Source organism: Pristis pectinata, chromosome 24 (genome assembly GCF_009764475.1).
Source record: "Pristis pectinata isolate sPriPec2 chromosome 24, sPriPec2.1.pri, whole genome shotgun sequence".
Classification (NCBI taxonomy): Eukaryota; Metazoa; Chordata; class Chondrichthyes; order Rhinopristiformes; family Pristidae; genus Pristis; species Pristis pectinata.
The window spans coordinates 9,568,642-9,588,588 of NC_067428.1; the positions used below are offsets into that span (position 1 = coordinate 9,568,642).

The following is a 19,947-nucleotide window of genomic DNA, read 5'->3' on the forward strand; positions in this document are numbered from 1 at the left end:
TTAAATGTTGAAGAAGCACAAAATTATTCATCAATTGGAGAGTTCTCCCTGTACTTAAGATAAAACTCTCTTCCCAACAGTGCCGCCTAACCCAGATTAACCTGCCATTCATGCCGTTGAAGCATGTGAGAGATGATGTGTACTGAATAGCTGTTGCATTTGTAAACAGTGGGAGCACACATCAGAAATGTGAGGCATTTTGATGTGATCATAGACTATATAAATACAACATTAAATGTATTTGTAACGTAGGCTCGCTTTATACTTTGTTATTCATTGTTTGCAATAGATCTTCTGCAATTTGATTTTATTTCACTTTCTTTTGGGAAAGAACTTATTGCAAATGTAGTGATCTATCCGTTCTTGCAGCCAAAACAAAATGCCCTGTCTCGGCAATGAAGCTGTAATAATTACTGGCCTTCTGGTTGCTGGGCATCATATTATCATGTAGACATCATACCTGATTCCTAAACTAGTCTCCAAGTGCTCAACCAATAGAGATCGCTTAAAAAAAACATTCTGATGCAAGAACAAGACCATGTGTTCCTCTCCAAAGCTACGAAAATTGGTTGTGTCAGAGATAGCAAGGAGCATTGTCCAAGGCTGCACATGATGTCGATCAGCTGGAAAGTCGGGCGGAGTAATGGCAAATGGAATATAATCGTGATAAGTACTAGATGATGCATTTTGGGGAGAAGCAAACAAGGGTAAATGGACACAGAAATGGTAGGGTCTAGTGAACGTTCATAAACACATAGACCTTTGGGAACAAGTCTATGGATCCCTGAAAGTAGCAGCACAAGTGAATAAGGTAGAGAAGAAGGCATATGAAATGCTTGCCTTCATTGGTTATAGCATAGAATATAAGAGCAGGGGCATCGTGTCGCAACTTTTCATGTGACCAGGCCATGCCTGGTCTCCACACTGTAGGAAGGATGTGACTACACTGGAGAGGGTGCAGAGGAGATTCACCAGGGTGTTAGCTGTATTGCAATATTTCCATTATAAGGAGAAACTGGGTGGGCTGGGTTTGTCCTGCCCAGAGTGCAGGAGGCCAAGGGGTGACCTGATAGAGGGGTATAAAATTATTAGGGTAATAGGGTAGATGGTAAAAAATCATTTTCCCATTGTGGGGATGTATAAGATAAGATTTCTTTATTAGTCACATGTATATCGAAACACACAGTGAAATGCATCTTTGCGTAGAGTGTTCTGGGGGCAGTCCTCAAGTGTCGCCCATGCTTCCGGCACCAACATAACATGCCCACAACTTCCTAACCCCTACGTCTTCGGAATGTGGGAGGGAAACTGGAGCACCCGGAGGAAACCCACGCAGTCACGGGGAGAACGTACACGCTCCTTACAGACAGCGGCCAGAGTTGAACCTGGGTCGCTGGTGCTGTAATAGTGTTATGCTAACCGCTACACTACCATGAGAACAAAGATTTAAAGTGAGAGATGGGTTGAAAGGGGATCTGAGGGGGCATTTCTTCCACGCAGAAGGTGGATGGAGTCCCGACCACACTCTCCGAAGAAGTGGTGGTGGCAGATACTCTCACAACCTTTAAGAAGCATTTAGATGAATACTCAAACTACCAAGGCATAAAAGGCTAATGGGATAAATGGGATTGGTGTAGATGGATACAGTGGGTGACATGGACATGGTGGGATGAGAGGTGTGTCTCTGTGATGCAAGGAAGTCAAGAGAAATTGTACCACTCCCATTTCTGACTCTCCTAAAATGAACGAACTTGGGACTAACCATGATCTAATACTGGAACCTTGAGGGTCGATGTCTGGCTAAATCCATACTAGGAATTGCTTTTATTTACTGGGTTATCGGTGGTGCTTGGCTTCCTTGTTAATAGAAATTACTTATAACCCACGTAACCACGTGGGTGGTGGAGAGGGGGGAAAGGAAAGTATTGTGGAGAATGAAGATATGGGAATAATTATTCAATTCCAAATGCTAGCCTAGGAAACATACAGTAATATATCCTAAAGGGTTTGCAGACACAGATTTTAAATAGTGGGATGTGTCTGACACATATATCACCAATAGTTTTGCAATGTTTTCTTTACCAGGTTTGAAATTTGATACAAAATTCATCAACTTCCGGGTGAAAGCTTGCAACAAAGCTGTTGCTGGAGAGTTCTCGGAGCCGGTCACCCTGGAGACCAGTGGTTTGTACAGCTCCTCATCATTACTTACAGTAGTAAATGGGTTATAATGTTTGTTATGGAGTTACTATCCTCATAGTCTTCCTGTCCTTGTGTTAGAGAGTCGCTGCTTCCAATTTTAGTACAGATGAACTCGTTAAATTGAGCATTACTTTTGGAGGAATTTGCCAAAATTAAGATTGCATAAACTCATGTAATGCTATTGTCTTTTCTGGTGATTGCTGCTCTGCTAATCTGTTCTACGGCAGAACAGGTTTCTCTAAGTATGTTATAGAATCTAATCATACTGGGAGTCTGCGCTGTGCACATGTAAAAGGGAAGATGGAACTACACTAGGGAAAAGAGAGGTATTGTGGAGAATGTAGATATGGAAAAAAAAATTATTCAATTCAAAATGCTAGCCTAGGAAATATACGATAATATATCCTATAGGGTTTGCAGCTACAGTTTTTAAATAGTGGAATGTGTCTGTCGCTAATTGCTTCTGAGAATTAAAGCCACTTTTATCTTCCTACACAGCATTTAATTTTAATTTGGATGCTGCGACTGCTCATCAGAATTTGAAAGTGGAAGACCACAAAGTGGAGTGGGATGCATCAGGGGGAAAGGTGCAAGAGATCAAAGTTCGAGGAAAGGAAAATCGAAGTAGGACAGCTTCACCTGCCCATTCCCCTGCAAGGTACAAATCTCTAAGGAAAATATGACTAATTGCAGTCTACCTGCAACCTTCAAACAGTGGATCAACCATTTGTTCAAATGAAACATCATCCACTAGGACCAAAAAATTAGAGATTGTGATGTAGCCAAGGAGGGAGAAGGTTATTTAAGATAATATTTCTTTAACTTGGTGATTTTTTTTTAAATGTACGGGCATTCCAGCACTTATCAAAATATTCCTTTAATTTGCACACGGCTTTTTTGATCAATTGGAATAAGTCAGTTGGATTGTTTCTATGATTGGCTGGTACAATTGAAGACTGTGAGAATTCCAAAATACAGGAGGGTTTTTTTTAAATTCTGATCAAGTGGTGCAAATTGTTTCCACCAAGTTGCACTGACATCAAAATGTTCTGCATGACTTTCCTCAAGTTTTTAAAAATATGTGTTTGTTGAGGATTGGTAACACTCAAGACTTGTGTAAATGTTACTCTTTGACTAATGTTAAATTGGTAATAATTGGCCCATGAAGTGGTGGCATACATGGTTGTATCTGCTGTGTCACATACCAAATTTATGTTGAGATTCAATATACTTTGACCCTTCTTTAGGAGCTTTTAACTTCTGTTACTCTTTCCTATGCTGCAGTCCTTTGTTTGATTACAAATCCAACCCAGGCAGTTGATTGATTTTTTGGCTACAATATTGTTCTTTATTTTTATTAAGAAGCATCATCCAGTCACCAAAGAGAATGCCATCTGGAAGGAGCAGCAGGGATCGATTCACTGCAGAATCGTACACCGTTCTGGGTAGGTACACGATATGTTACACTTGATATTTTGTAAGATTAGAAGACTGTATTGTTTAAATGAAAGCCATCTTTTTCTTGTCCATTCTTGGAGTCGGAGGACTGTTTCAAAATCACAGTGAGAAAACCCAGTAAATATAATGAGAACTAAATTTCATGTGAAATACAAATCAATCTTTGGATTTTCTCTATTTCAATTAGATTCCTTTGATTAAATTTGACTCGGAAAAGAAAAATACATCATTGAAAGAAATCTGTTTCCAATTTGCATTTGAAGAGATTCCAGTAATCTATGGAACTTTCGGGAAGAGGCATTTTTGGCTTTTCACATCTGATCAGTGCGATGCTAATTCCACAAATCTTTCTCCGCATTGCCCTGCACGTTACATCAAATGTTTATCCACATTTTCCCTTTAATGTTGAGCTAAAGCTGTTCCACTGGAATGTCTTCCATGTGGCTCTATATGTAAACCATAGAACCATTTACCATATCAGCACCAATGCAGCAACTTGTGGACTAGATCCTGTATTATTCCATTGTGTTTCCTGCCAATTATTTATTTGTACCAAGTTAAACAAACCTTGGCAGACATTTGAACAATCCAGGTTCAATCCATTTGAACAATCCATAGAAGAATTCTCTTTTTAAAGTGCTGCCTTAAAGCTGTCTGAGCAAACTGATGGTCTGTAAGAAAACTCTGACATCCCACAGAATCTTGACCAGAGTTGGTCTCCTACATAACCTTATTAGCTTTGAAACCACCAACTAGCAGAGAAGTGATGAAATCCCAAGAAACACTAATAACTGCACAATTGCCATTGATCCAATGTGAACAACTGGGAAGTGCCCTGAAGAAATGCTGCTTGGAGAGGTGACCAGTTACCTCTATTTAATTATTGGAACAGATCTTGCTGGTCTTGTTTTCCCCCCAACCCCAAATTTGCCATCCTTAGTCTCCCACATCCATACTTACCTGGTCAGGTGCAGATGGGCTATCCTACTGGCTCAAAGCAAGCTGGAGCCAAGCTCTGTGACCTGAGCAGTGGTGGGGCCTCCAGCAGGGTGCTGAGGAAAGCTTTGACACGTGGCAAAACCACAACTTTGCTGGCTGTTTTAAAAAAACAATTCTGAGTACAAGCTAATAACTTTTAAGTGTTTTTATTTTCAGCTATTTAAAAAAAACACTAAAATTTAAAGGTTTTACCAGTTGAGTCTCTCTAGTCCGGCTTTCTGTGATCCAGCAACTCCCATGGTCCGGTGCATTTTGAATCTGTAGCACAGATCTGTAATTAACTACATTCTAACTAAGATCCAAAATTAACTAAGACCTGTACCAATCCATAGCTAATTAACCTACCAGTGCAATTTATGCACTCTCAGCTGACAGCGTTTCCAACTTGCGGAAACTTTGGGTTACGGACAGTTCTTGGAACCCTTCTGTGGCCCAGAGAGTGTCTATACTTAAAAAGAACAGTTCTCCTCTCAGAGGAAGATGATCAGGAGGCAATTTCTGTGGTCCGGCACCAGTCAGATCCGAAGCGTGCCAGACTGGAGAGTTTCAACCTGTTCGTAATATTTAACTAAGACACCTATAATTTAAAACACAAATAACAAGGCTAATAATTTGAACCATTTGCACTAAACCACAATGATTTTTTAAAAATCTAAAAATAACCTTTCCCCTCTGCTTTCTAATCTGCCTCCCTATAATCCCTACTGAAATTAATAGGCCTTCAGATTAGAAGTAATTTCTTTCCACACCTTCCTCACCCATCTCCAACAGTAGAGCTGTGTCTAACCACTTCAGGACATGTGTCCCAGAACTTGCTGCTGGCAGTTCCAATGGTGATGCTGTATTCCTCCTTTTGTGGTCTAGGGTGAAATGCTGTTTTTATTTCAAATTGTTCCCTTTTATTTCCATAGCACGCAGCTATAATGTGGAGTGAAGTGGAACGTTAAGTTAAACATGCTATTCAGCACTTGAGGAGATTGTAATGGAAACTTTACAGAAGCAATCCTACTTATGATGTGATTTGTGATAATGGCGAACTGTGCTGTGTTTGCTCATGGAGAACGTATACCGTTACAAACTTCAGTTGATATGAGAAGTGGCAGCTGGATATTTTATGGGTTAATAAAGATGGTTTAGTCATCATCCTCCTCATTGTTTCTCACAGGGGATACTCTGATTGATGGTGGACAGCATTACTGGGAGGTTGTGTTCGAAAGAGACAGCAAGGCTTTTCTTGTGGGTGTAGCCTACAGGACTTTGGGCAAATTTGATCAATTGGGAAAGACGAATGCTTCTTGGTGCCTTCACCTCAATAACTGGCTGCAAGTCAGCTTCACCGCCAAGCACAACAACAAGGCCAAAGTCCTGGACGTCTCCGTACCCGACAGAATCGGAGTTTATTGTAACTACAGTGAAGGTATTGGGAGTCCTCATCTTTTCCAACTTGCTGCAAATCTATGTTAAAGCAAAGAGAAGTTAACATTTATACCTTGCCCATGATTTTGATTGATGAGGAAATTGTTTATCCTGCCTTTGTTAGGTAAAGCACATTAATGTTTCCAATAGTTTATTTACTCTGAGTGATTTACTCAGCTTGAGCTAAATATTACCAGCTGAATGTTAAGTATCTCCCACAGAATAATTTTGGCCATCGTTGATAGAGAGCTAGAAATTGCCCTGTACCTTGTTACAATAGATAAGCTATCTCAGAAAAAGCATACTTTGAGAACTGAAGTGATAGTATTATGAATCTTTCACCCATTACATTTGTGTCTTTCTTGGATTAATTTTTTTGACCTCTTTGGTTTTTCAGAATAGTTGCATGAATCAGCAAACATTAATGTAGTGTTGATGTATTTATTTTTATACTGCTTTAAAGTGCTATCTACTAAATTCCAGTTGTTACTTCAGTGGTCTGTTTACATAAAATTTCCTAAATTTCATGTTTTAGTCAGAATTAAAATGCAAAAAGTCGTTGTTTAACTGCTGAATAATTTCTTACAAACATCCGCCCATCGTTCTGAAGCTCTTAAAGAAGGGAATTGCATTCATTAAGCAACTTATTTCGTCACCCCAAACCATTGCTGTTCCATTCTGGCCTTGTCCTCATCAAGCTCACCATAATGCCTCTATGGCTTTCTACCAGCTTCAGCCTGCTAGTAAAGTATAATTAATTGCACTCTGCAATTGCCATTATGTGGTTCGATGTAGATACTGATTTATGCCAATGAGATGAACGGCAGCTGATTATGGGAGGATGGTTCGGGAATGATACAGTGCTTCAGATAGTTTCTGTAAACTTAAAAGGGCAAGCAAGCCATAACATCAGTACGGCACAGAAGGACGCCATTCAGTCCATCAAGTTCATTCTAGTGAGACACGAGACTTCAATGCTGGAATCTGGAGCAACAAACCATCTGTTAGAGGAACTCAGTGGCTTGAGCAGCATCTGTTGGGAGTGGGGGTGGAGGAACTGATGAAGTTTTGGGTCAAAACTCTGCCTCAGGGCTAAGTGTGGAGAGGAGAGAGGGCCAGTATGGGGGAGGAGGGTTGGCAAGATAGGGGCCAGACTGGCGGACCAAGGGGGAGAGGGTGGTGAAGGATGAAGGACAGACCGGGGGGGGGGGGTGTGGGGGGAGTAGAGTTGGGAGACAGGCAGGTGGATGAAAGATGGAGGCAGACAAAAAAAAAACAGCAGATTGAGCCCAGTTGGAGGGAGGGAAAGGTGAAGGTGGAGACAGCTACGGGAAAGGTGATGAGCAGTAACACGTAGGCTACCGGTGCTGGAATCTGATAAGCAAGGAAGGTTGTAATGGGAACCATTAGGAGAGAGGTGAAAGACAGATGGAATCGGATCCAGATGGGAGAAAGGGAGAAAGGCTGTGGGTGGTGTGTGGGTAGTAGGTTGATGGGAGGGGAAAGGACACAAAAATAAGGGAACCACAGGAGGATCAAAGGGGGTGGGGAACACCAGAGATGAGGGTTACCTGAAATTCGAAAATTCAATGTTCATACTATTTGGTTGTAGACTACCCAGGCAGAATATGAAGTGGTGTTCCTCTGGTGATTTCTATCCTCCCCGTAGATCAATTCAGTTAGTCCCATTATCCCACTCCAGGTACGTGGCACTACAAGTTCATTTCCCTTGTGTCTATCCAACATCCGTTCTAAAATCATTAATCATCACTGCTTCCACTGTCCTTGTAGGCAACAAGTTTCAGATCATTACTACTCAATGCGCTTTTTATAAAATTAAGTTCTTCGTACATCCCCTATCCTCAATACCTCATTCATAGAATGGCAGTGCAACAGTGTTGGAGTGTATCTGTTGTCTACTGTAATCCTAGAAAGATCCTGACTAGTGCCTCCAATGAAGTTAAACTGATCCAAATCTATGTCAATGATCTGTGTTTAAGAGCTTTGTATTTCCATTGAGTGAGTGTCATAGCTCTGTGTCTTGAGTCAATTATATTTTTAGTTTACAGTGAGCATTCAGACTTGACGGTTTAGTGATTGCAAGGATGGTTAAATCATTAAGTTGAGTTAATAGGGAGTACAGAAAAGATTCAGCCCATGAATAAGATGCATTTCAGATATCCTGAGACTAATCTTTCCTTGAGATTAGATTAGATTAGAAACCAGTAATCACTCCAAGGTATTCCATAACACATCATTTTCTACTCCTGAATCTCAAATATTTCCTTTTTTTTTTGTACAAAGATTAGTTCCATTAAATTAGACTTTGCCAAAGGGGTCTTTGGATACAACAAACAACTAAGACTGGCTGCTATTTATGCCATTTAATCTTTAATTGTGTTTGATGTTGTAAAGCAGTTTACTTGGGTGAAACACCTGGGAAGGTTAAAGCAGATGGCATTTCCCTCTTGTCTAACTGCAAATGGTCTGGCTCTCTTTCCTTGTCCTTTTGCTGTAATAAAACAGCACAGCTGAAACTATCAGTGCTGCAATTTCTAGTTGGGTATACATGATGCTTGTTGAATTTGTTGCATAATGGAAGTGTACAAACAAACCAAAATAAAAGCAAGTGCACCATTTGCTGTCAAGTTCTGAAAATGAGCCAGGCTTAAGCAAGACCTGAGGCCAATCACCTTGAACTCTGTTGCATACTCAGTTACTCCTGCCATGTGCCCATATTTGGGTCTTGTGTGGAGTGCTGAGTTTGCATGCAGCATAAACCCTCTATCCCCCTCTTATCAGGTCTTTTGCTGGGTATGAAGTTGACTATTTTACTTTCCAGCCAATGAAACAGCATCTTGTACTCTTGTTGGTGAGAAATATAAGTGCCGAAGATTGGAACTATTTCCTTTTCCCACTTTTTAAAGTGGAATTCTCCGACTTTAGGTAATCACCACCCCACTTCCCCACAATCTCCACCCCCACCCCCCCCCCCCCCCCACAACCATGCTTCTCTTCTTCCCTTTCCTAGCCTTTTTTTAACTACCTTTTCCTTTCTCTCCTTTGACCCATCCCCTGGTGGATCTGTTCTCCCTTCTTCCGCACCTCCCTATCTCTTACCTGCATCTACCTATCACCACCTTGTGCCACCCCGCCTCCCCTCTTTTGTCCACCTCTCACTGCTCTGCTTTTCCCTCCTCTATATTGGGCTTCCCCTTTTCCTATCTTCAGTCCTGAAGAAGGGTCCTGACCCGAAACGTTGACCGCCTGCTTCTCTCCACGGATGCTGCCTGGCCTGCTGAGTTCCTCCAGCATCGTCATGTTTTTCATCTAGATTTCAGCATCTGCAGTCCTTTGTTTCTCTATTTCCTTTTCCAATTGTCAGCATTGTACAAATCAGATATAACGTAGTCAGATCCAGTATAAACTTCCTCTCCCAATAAATGCCTCAACTCAACCACATATATCTTTTTCCATATCTTCTCCTGGAGCTCTGCATTTATTTCCCTTTTCTAGAACTTAATTCTATATATAATGTCCTTATGAGGAACTGGCACAGAAGAGGAGTTGAGACCAGCATAACTCAGCCATGATCATGTTGAATGGCAGGGCAGGCTTATGAAGCCTGATGACCTACTGCTCCTATTGTGTTCTTAACTAGTAGACATTTTGTTTGCCCATTTAACAAGATGGGTAACTTGCATACTGATATATCTAAGAGCACTTGGGAAGTTTTTTTTAAAAAAAAGCAACAATGATAGTTACGAAGATGAAGAACTAGAGCTAAAGACTCACAATCCAAATGTGGCAATCCCTTGTTGTATTTTGCTTAATTTCAGATGGAATGTAACAGTAATGAAATTATGGATCAGGAGGGAACAAAGTGACACTGTGGTTTAAGTACTAATACTGGCAAGTACACACACTGTTAATGGGTGCTTTAGAAGTATGTTGATTGGTGTATTCTTTGCCTCTTGGTCAGTGTAGGCTGTGCCCCAGTGTGAATAGTGGGAGAATGAGGAGAGATTGAATTTGGTGCCCATTTCTTTGTGTTGAGAAATTATGGGGAAGGGGATGTATCAGTAGATGAAAGAATAAGGCCCCAAGCAGTGGAAAAGAAAATTGTGGATCTGATGTCAAGTCAATGGTCGGGCCTTTGGAGGAGTAACATCAGCAGTAATTTGAAATTTAAGTTGAAAGGTTGTTATTTCAAATGAACCTTAGACAATCTGTAACCCCTTTTCATTGTACATTGTTTTAGGTCATTTGTCATTCTACAATGCCAAAAGTAAGCAGTTGATTCATTCATTTAGGACAAAGTTCACACAGCCTGTCCTCCCTGCCTTCATGGTAAGTGTGTTTTCTATCTTTCAATGCTTTTCTGTACCAAATGCTTCTGATTCCTCCTGAATATTTGCTCAACCAATCACACCACTTTGTACATAATCTATTTCTGCACTGGTATTGATGTAGCTGATCTGAAGATGTGACCCAAATTAAAATTAAGAGAGACACCTCCCTGTAACTGAGGTCATTGCAACAGCTTTATGAGGAGACCTACAATGGCACAGCAGAAAATTGATCCACTTTAATTTGGTGATTGTTAAAGCAACATTCTGAAAGAAGAGGAGTGCATCAGTTTGGATTTGTTAAATGTGAATTTGTACAAATAAATCATCATTCCCAGCTTGTAGTCTGAAATTCTCTGAACTGCCGTCTTCTGCCCATCTCCTCAGATTGCTTTGACAAGTTATTTCAACCACTAGCACAGGTAGTAGAGCTGCTGCCTCTCAGTGCCAGAGACCAGAATTCAATCCTGACCTCCGGTGCTCTCTCTGTGGAGTTTGAATACTCTCCCTGTGACGATGCAAGTTTCCTCCAGATACTTTCCTGTGACGATGCAAGTTTCCTCTTCCATCCCAAAGATGTGAGAGTCAATAGGTTAATTGCCTCTAGTGTGTAGGTAAGTGGTAGAATCTGGGAGGAGTTGATAGGATTAGTGTAAATAGGTGTTTGATGGTTGGCGCGGACTCAGTGGGCTGATGAGCCTGTTTCTGTGCTGTATCTCTCTGACTTTCCTGCTTGGTAGCTCAGTCGTGTCTATCTTCTGCCTATCATCCTTTTTTTTAAATATTATGCTCTCTTGTGCACACGTAAACATACACACACTCAAATGCATGTGTTCGACATCTTATTGCATGTTTTGTACTGACTGTGCCCATTTTTTCCCCTTTCCTCAGGTCTGGTGTGGTAGCTTTATTGTGCAAACAGGACTTCAGGTACCAAGTGCTGTCAAATCACTGCAGAAACGCAACAGTGGTACCAGTAGCTCCACTGCTAGCCTAACCTAGAAATCATTACCAAGCTTCCATTTAACTGCACCATATCATTTGCAAATCAAAGGCTGTACGGTAAAACTTGCCTTGGGGGAATAAAAAACTAACGACTCGACTCGAAATTGGATTCTGCAAACCACTGTGGGAAGTTGGCCTTCTTAAGTTTGAAGTTGAGTCTGGCACTCTCTTTAGGAATGGAAAATTGCAATTGGTTTTCCATTTCTGATGAGGATTATTACAGAAGATTGATGCAAGGTCTAAATTTTGAAATGTTTTTAAACATGACAAACTGGAGGTGCTTGTAACAGTCAATCATTACACAGGCTATTAGAATCGCATGTGATCTTCCTCTCAAGAGTAACTTGACGTCTTAATATCTTTTGACCATAGGAAGCATCCTATATATAAAATATTTGTCAATTTGTCCAAATTTCTCTATACTCAAAGGAGGGGAGTAAATCTCCAGAGCTGGGATCTAAAATAAAATTATTTCAGCTAATTCTGTACTGGTGCCTTTTGTTCATTTTAAAGTCAAGGCACTGAGAATGGCCACCTGGAAATCGGGTTATATAATTGTGTCAATAAAAAGTAATGTATGTCACAGTAAAGCACCTTAAAGGGGCAGATCAAAAGCATTTCCCACCTCTGCCCACTGGCTTCCCCAGCTGAATGTTACCTTGCCTACAGAGAGTTACGTGCAACAGATTTACGACTACACTGCCCGGGGTGAGTAACGAATCTTTTCTGTTTTGATCACTAAGGAAATTTTAAATCATTGTATCTCCTTGTTGCTTTGCTCTACCTATACTGTTGCTTCATAGCTGGGAAAGCAAAATAGTTTACCCTTGCATTTCCTTCTGGCCATTGTTACTACACAGAACGAAACGGTGGGTTCGTATTAATTTTATAAAATGGAAGCTACACAGTCAATAGTATAACTTTAAAAAAAAAAGTTCCAAATTTGTCCACCAATGGTAATTGATGATTGTCTTGACTGAGGCCTGCTGAGGATTATTCTGCCCCTTTCTGTCCCCTCTCTTGTGCGAGATAATGATTGTTTTGGCCTTTGAAGCTTTAAGCTCTGTTGCTGGCTGCTCCTCACAACTGAAGCAAAACGTATTGCATTCTGCAAGACTGTTAGTTTGAGGATAAAGCTTGATACACGAGTGGAGTAAGGGATTCTTCCCGGGTTGTGACTTACACACATCGCAGACCTGGAAGCTTTCTCAAGATTGCTTATACCTGGGGAAATGCATCCTGCCCCCGTGACAGCTGTTTAACATGCTAAATAGTATCAAGTCTTTTTGGGTCTGTCTGTCTTTTCATTAATGAACAAAACAGTTTCTCTGAATATGGAGATCTATTCAGGCAAGGTAGAAATCTAATTTGGGTTTTAATACTTTTTTTGTATACACAGTCACTTGGTGAATGCTATAGTGATATGAACTCTTGGCGTATGCCACCTGTGTTTCTGGGTACCAGATCTCTGCAGCTGGTACAGTTGAGGCCCAGTTAAAGGGAAGTACACTTATTGGCATGTCTCAATGACCTTTTATGTGCCCTCTGCATTTTACTACCTCTTTTGTTGGGACAGATATTTGTGATGCACTTGCGCTATGATTATGAATAGAAATAAAATTGTGTTAGGCCTGAATTTTCTGTCAGATCTGTGCTTGTATTCGTGTGCGTTTTCCCATTTATGCTTTAGCTGGGTTAACACCTGTCACAGAAAGGCGAATTTGCTTTGAGTGTGGAACAGATGTCGATAGGCACTTCATGGCCCCTCTGACAGTAGTAAATGCATCAACAGAGGGCAATTGAGAGATGCTAATTGCTGCAGAACTTCATTTTGAGGATTGTGATGACGGTGAAAGTAATTTACAGGATTAAATTTAAGTGTTTAAATCTTTTAGAGAGAAATGGAAGCCAGGCATAGAGATTTTGTCTGGTCATCAGTATTTATTTTTACTTGTAAAAATTCCATTTCGGATTTTTTGCGTAATACATTGGCTTCGACGTCTGATTAATAGAATGTATGTAAACGTTGGCATTTCACATGTTAAGTGTTTACGATTAAAAATTAATTGCACCAGATTTTCTTTTGTGTCTTATGTTTGTGAGATGTAGCACATAATAAATAAACTATTATTCACAGCGGTTGCATGTCTTTTGACTCCTGGGTAAGGTTCTCGGTACCCTTGCTGCTTTGACCTGGGTCTCCATTGACTAGGGTGTTGGGGACACAGGAGTTTGCTTTGATCCCTCGGTAATTGAATATGTATTGCATCTTGCATTAATAAAGTCTTGTTGACATACTAGTTGTTGGCTTTTTCATGTGGAGGTTTATTCTTGCCTGAATCAGCACCTTTTGTTTTTAAAAAGTAAGCTTCTGTATTTTATTTTTCTGGAATGTATATGCTGGTTAATCCCCTTTTGTTGTACAATTCCTCTAGACTGCAGCATATCTTCATATTTTCATACCGTGTAGCAAGCCATTCAGCCCATCAAATCTGTACTGGCCATCGGCATTCTCGTCAGTCCCATTCTCCCATTAATTTCCTTGACATTCTCTCACTCTCACTCGCATCCACTTTCCCTGATTCACTAGCCACCCCACTGGGGACAATTTACAACAGCCAATTAGGCTACCACCACATGTTTGAAATGGAGGAGGATACCATAAGCATCTGGAGGAAACCCACGCAGTCACAAAGAGCATGGGCAAACTCCGCATAGTCAGAGGCTGAGATCGGGATCGAACTTGTGAGGGAGCAACATTATCTATTGCTTCACCTTGATAGCTACCACTTAACTCTTGGATTCTCCATTCATGCATTTACTTGACCGAGGAAACTGATAAACATTGAGTGAAAACATTTAAGATTCTCACTCATTGTATCTCATCAGAATAGCTAAAATTCCTTTGAAGTTCCTTTTTTTTTACCTCTTGAAGTCTGAAAGTCTCTTTCCTTATTTCTTGTTGGTGACATTGCATTGCAAATCATTCTTGCAAAGAGCTAATATTGGTATAACAATCGAAATTGTTGCTGCTATGTTGTGGACTGCTGGTCTAATCCAGTTTACGGTTTATTCAAATTGGATCCATGTGGTTCCATCTGAAAACCGGTAGACCTGAACTGAACGGGAGTTGAGAGGCGGTTAAGTGAGAAATTGTTAATACTTTGCAACTTCATTTTTTTGTTGCTTCATCATCTGGTCTGTTTTCAAAATGCCCTCAATTCCATGTATATTTGTGAACAGACTTGGTGACTGCTATTGTGGATCCTAAATCATAAATGCATCAGGAGGCAAGCAGCTGAGTTGCCAGAGAAATTGACACTTAGCAGGTAGATTTTTATCCTGTGTGGCTGCAGCTCTGCCACTCTAATGTGGGAAGCAAAGTGTAAACCAATCTGATGTCTCAATGCCTGAATGAAATGTTGATTTTAAATTATTGCTGTACCTAAAAGAAAATGTGTTGCCTGCTTTAATTGAGTAGTAAAGGTATAAACACTTTTCATTAGCTGACCTGAATTGAGTCCTCTCAGCTGATAGCAGTCGGTGATATTGATGACAAATCAGGATCGGGCAGCTAGGCACACATCTACAGCCCAGAGTGAGTCCTCTAAAAGTGGCTGGTATGGTTTGTCAATGGGACTTGAGAGGGAAAGGCAACTTTTTATAATGTTTTCAAACTTGTTTTCCTATTATAGGTTCTATTTCCCCACCACTACTCCTTCCCAATAGCCGTGGCTCTGCTCTGTATGGGTGAGTTATTGATTAACTTCTGAATCTACATCACCATGCCCCCAATCCTATTATTACCCTAAGAGATAATTGAGAGTCTGCTAGGAGGACTGGCCAAGTGTTTTTGAACTGACAAAGAAAAGCACCAGGCTCTTCATTCCCTCTGCCTGGGAAAATTCAGATCTTGCTTTGTGAGGCTTATTAATATATACAGTCATAGAAATGTACAGCATCAAAAACAGGCCCTTCAGCCCAATTCATCCATACTGACCAAGCTGCCCTCCTGAGCTGGTCCCATTTGCCTGCACTTGGCTCATATCCCTCTAAACTTTTCCAATCCCTGCACCTGTCTAAATGTCTTTTGAATATTGTAACTGTACCTGCCTCTACCACTTCCTCTGGCAGCTTGTTCCATATACTCACCACCCTCTATGTGGAAAAAGTTGCCTATCAGCTCCCTTTTAAATCGTTCCCCTCTCACTTTGAATCCATGGCCTCGAGTTTTGGACTCCCCTACCATGGGGAAAAGACTATGGTTATTCACCTCATCTGTGTCATTCATGACTTTTATAGACCTCTGTAAGGTCACCCTGAGCCTCCTATGCTCTAGGGGGGAGAAAAGCTCCTGGACTATCCAGCCTTTCTTTATCACTCAAACCCTCTAGTCCTGGTAACATCTTCATTTTTTTTGCACCCTTTCCAGTTTAATGACATCCTTCCTATTTAATGAAGTCCTAACCATTTTGTCGCTCACTTTAGAAGGCTCCAGCTAAGATCAGTCCCGCACTCGCCTACTTGTGTTGTTCCAGGTCTTGAATGTCTATGTGAAAGAAAATTGCATCAAAGAGCAGAGGAACAAGTTCAGAATACCCACCAACCTGATCAAATAGGCTATCGTTTCAATTCATAAGGTTAGATTGTAAACAAAATCTGCTTTTTTTTTACTTAAATGCAAACCAAGTTCTGAAACCCATCTTTAGTTTACGTGCAGAAAGTGTTCTGGGAGGGGGTGAAGAAAGTCTTGCTTTATAATTAAAGAAGACCTTGAAATCTTTTTGTTTTATGTAACTGTTGTTAGTCATTTTCCAATTATTGGATGAGTAAATACAAATGGGGACACAAAGCAAGATAAGTAGGGCGTTCAGAGAGTTGGGAGCAGCTGGAACAGCCTGACTCTTTGCCAAGTGCTTGCAATTACCAATCATATTGTCTGTTTATGTCAGTTCTCTTGGAGGGAGTTGGGCTGCCTGTTCTATTATCTAATTTAGGCATTAAAGGGGAGTACTATATTTTTAACAACAGTATAATTTATTAGTCAATTTGCAAGCACATTTCTTTGCCAAGCATTGAACCACATGCTGTTGTACTTTAAGGAAATGCTATTTTCCCACCAGCAGGACAAATACCCTAGCAATACAATACATTTTGCAAAGCACAACCATTATTAGAGCTGTTTCCTCCCACATAGCCTAGTAGAAGCCATTTCAGAGAAGTCTTCCTTGGCCATAACATATTTTTGGCCACAATTTTCTTTTTATTTATTCTGTTATTATTGATTTTAAGTGCTCAGAGACGTTATTGTGTTTAAGCAAAACTCCAGAAACTTGGCTTTTATTGGGATTGTTTTGTAGATGCTGGTGGCTCTCGGTAACTCGCCCAAATGACCACTCTTTGCAAAATAATGTAAATATCAAAAGCATTATAGCATAGTCTTAAAATGTTCAGAGATTGTTTTCACTACTTGCTTTCCATTAGTTATTGAGACATTGGCACACCACTACTACTATTCTGTCTTGCAATTATATGGTGCCTCCAATATATTTGAAATGAAGGAATGGATAATCTGGGCCCTATCACAAATTGAATGTGTTGTGATCCATAGCAGGACATTTTATCATTGGAATAAATTGAAGAAGGCCAAAACACCCTCTGCCCATTGGCAGCTTGGTTCTATTAGCATTATTCTCCTTTGCTTGGTCAGTCTCCAATTATATCAAAACTGGAAACTCATACTTGCAGTCTGTCTTTTAGACTTCTGGTTATGGGGAAGAATGTATTGCTGGAGATAGCCCAGAGGCTAGAGTATACTATAAAGGTCTTCCAAAGCCATACACATGAAGCCAATGTGCCAGTCTACCTGAGCCTCCACACTCCAACTACAACAGAAGTTTATATTCATAAAGTATACCTCTTGTGAAATGGGTCTGGGCTTCTGGAAATGCTGGTCATGTAAGACTGAGGAGGAAAGATACATGGCAGTTATTAAGGGTCGTAACTAATCCCAGGTAAGTAAAATCCAATTTAAATTGTGCTTGAGTGATAGTATGACCTATTATTGTTCCTTTGTTCCAGAGACAATGACTGATCCGTCTGGTTAAAAACCAATCTGTTGTGCATAGGAATAGAATTTTAAAGGCATAATAGGATGAGGAGTGCTATAGCACTAGTTGAATAAGTTACCATCACTCGGTAACTTGCCTTGCAAAGAATACCAACATGGGTAAGGATTACCAGCTGGTGTCTGTCGAATCATAGCTCAGTTTATCATTGCCTAAAAAGGGGAAGAAAATGATTAGTATTCAAATTAGAGTTAATCTATTATTGACAATTAGATAAGCTTTTCAATTTGGGAAGGGGTTAATCAGTGGGGGGGATCTCAAGTAGTCTATATTTCAAGCAAAAACTATTTCATTGAGACATTGCTCTGTGGTATTAACAGATTTCAATAAGGTAGGATGTTAGAGAATTAACTTTTACTAAATCCTATTTCTGTCTGTTCCTCAAAGGAAATGTTGCAGAGTAGTTTTGTTTCTAGTGCAGTTACAAAGTGAATTCACATTGAATCTGTATTCCATTGCATTGGCAGTAGTCAATTAAGGTCAACTTCTGGGTTACTTAAAAAGAAACACCTGAAAATATGACTCAACTGTTTAATTTTTTTTGGAAAACAAATAAATCTGCGGATACTGGAATCTGAAACAAAGACAGAAATTCTGGAAGAACTCAGTCAAGCAACGTCTGTGAAAAGAGAAACCAGTTAACTTTTCAGATCAGTAATCATTCCTCAGAAGTTCTGAGGAAGGCCACTAACTCGAAACATTGACTGGTTTCTCTTTCCACAGATGCTGCTTGACTGACTGAGTTCTTCCAGCATTTTGTTCAATTATTTGCTATCTTGAAGTTCTAATTTTTTCTTCTAGCTTGGATGGTGAATTTTTTGGGGGGGTCTTGAAGATATTAGTTGTAAAGAAAAAGAGGCATCTATCTGAATTTTTTATTATATAACAGAGATTCTGCCTCTGACCAGAACAAGCTGGCTGCGTCTCAATGTCACTTTTCCATATTTCTTCGATGAAGAAGTGCTTATTGCAATTGATGGCAAGTCACCCTTGTGTCCTATATCAGGTGTGCACCTGGATATATCTTATTTCAGTGCCCAATATTGGTATGCACAGAGCAAGCAGCTTGGACTGTACGTTCAGATGATCTACCAATCATTTATGTAGTACATGATGTGATGTGTGTATATCTTGCTAGTGATAGACTTTTGTGAAGAAGAGCATTAGGGTTTCTTTGGGGTCAAAATACCTTCAATGTGGCTTTCTTTGGCAGACTTGGAGCTCTGATACTGAGCCATGTTGCCTGGTTGACTAACCAATTGAAGCACAGGAATAAATCTGCCACTTTGGACTAGGAATTCCTCCAGTTGCTTCAGATAACCATGTAAATCAGGGCCTTAGTGATAGGCCAGCTCTTCTTGGCAGTGTCATGTGGGAGGTAAAGGAAGGTAGTTACAGGGAGGAATGTCTGTTGACCTGTCTACAGCTACTCCATAGCCTTTGCCAGATTTAGTGTGGGCGTACATCTGTGCTAAATTCTCCCACCAGAACAATTGGATCTAGCATTTTGATTAAATCTAGTACACAGCAAAAGATTTGAGAACAGTCTTGTTGCACAGGGTTTGTTGTCCAATGTAGTCAAATTCCAGAGATACAAATATGAATTTGCCCTCACACCATTGTTTGGCCCATTCTTTGCTTCTCTAGCAAGACTAGTTTGATAAAATTGGCAAGCAGATCAGGGAGCTAATCAACCACAAATGTAAGGTGTTCCTGGATTGGAAGTTCCGTCCTCATTTCTTCAGGCACCTCGAGACAGAGGTACAGCAGAAAACTCTTGACCTAAAGAAAAGATGGTGGACAGAAAGAATGCAGAAAGACTCATCAACTTGCTGACTGTCAGGGATCCTTCAGCACAATAAAAGCCATCTGTGGTCCAAACACACGAGGTTCCATCCAACGAGAAAGGGATTGAACTCATCAGGGACAGAGATGCAGTCAATGTCTTCGGGAAGGAATACTTCAAAACCTCCTCCATGCTGGCTCTGCCCATTGGCAGGAGCGCATCCCAGTGCAATCAATCTGGGTCATCCCTGCTGCCACTCCTGACCAGCAAGAAGTTGAGAAGGCCCTACCCCAACTCAAAAATAACAGCCTTAGAAGGAGACCATACTACCCTGAAATCTTAATCATGAATTTTCAGTCACAAATCAACAACCTCATTGCCCATATCTGGGAAGGAAGGGGCGATCACAGGACCTTGAAAATCATGATCACCTTCAAAGAAAGGAGACAGTCTGATTGTGGTAACTACAGAGGGATCTCCCTGCTCTCTGCCAAGAGGAAAGTAAATCGGCAGGCTCATATTTATTTGCTTTCTCCCAAAGGCCAAGTACCTGCTCTCCAAAACACCATGTGGATGCCACTCATCTGAAGGCACAGTGAACATG

At 40.6% G+C, this 19,947-nt stretch overlaps 1 protein-coding gene across 4 annotated transcripts in view; it reads left to right on the top strand.

The window, feature by feature from the left end:
- The window catches only part of fsd1 (fibronectin type III and SPRY domain containing 1), a 97,781-nt gene that overhangs the window by 32,921 nt on the left and 44,913 nt on the right, over nt 1-19,947 (top strand). For 3 of the 4 annotated variants that reach the window (XR_007958120.1, XR_007958119.1, XM_052037765.1), the window contains exons 8-13: nt 2,086-2,184; nt 2,701-2,860; nt 3,565-3,647; nt 5,825-6,076; nt 10,337-10,425; nt 11,316-11,354. Coding sequence is in view for 2 of the 4 variants with exons in the window: in XM_052037765.1 (XP_051893725.1) it covers nt 2,086-2,184; nt 2,701-2,860; nt 3,565-3,647; nt 5,825-6,076; nt 10,337-10,425; nt 11,316-11,354 (722 nt within the window). In the remaining 2 variants the exon portion in view is untranslated. Of the gene's footprint in view, nt 1-2,085; nt 2,185-2,700; nt 2,861-3,564; nt 3,648-5,824; nt 6,077-10,336; nt 10,426-11,315; nt 13,724-19,947 lie in introns of those variants that run through there. The other variant, XM_052037764.1, reaches the window with a different exon arrangement.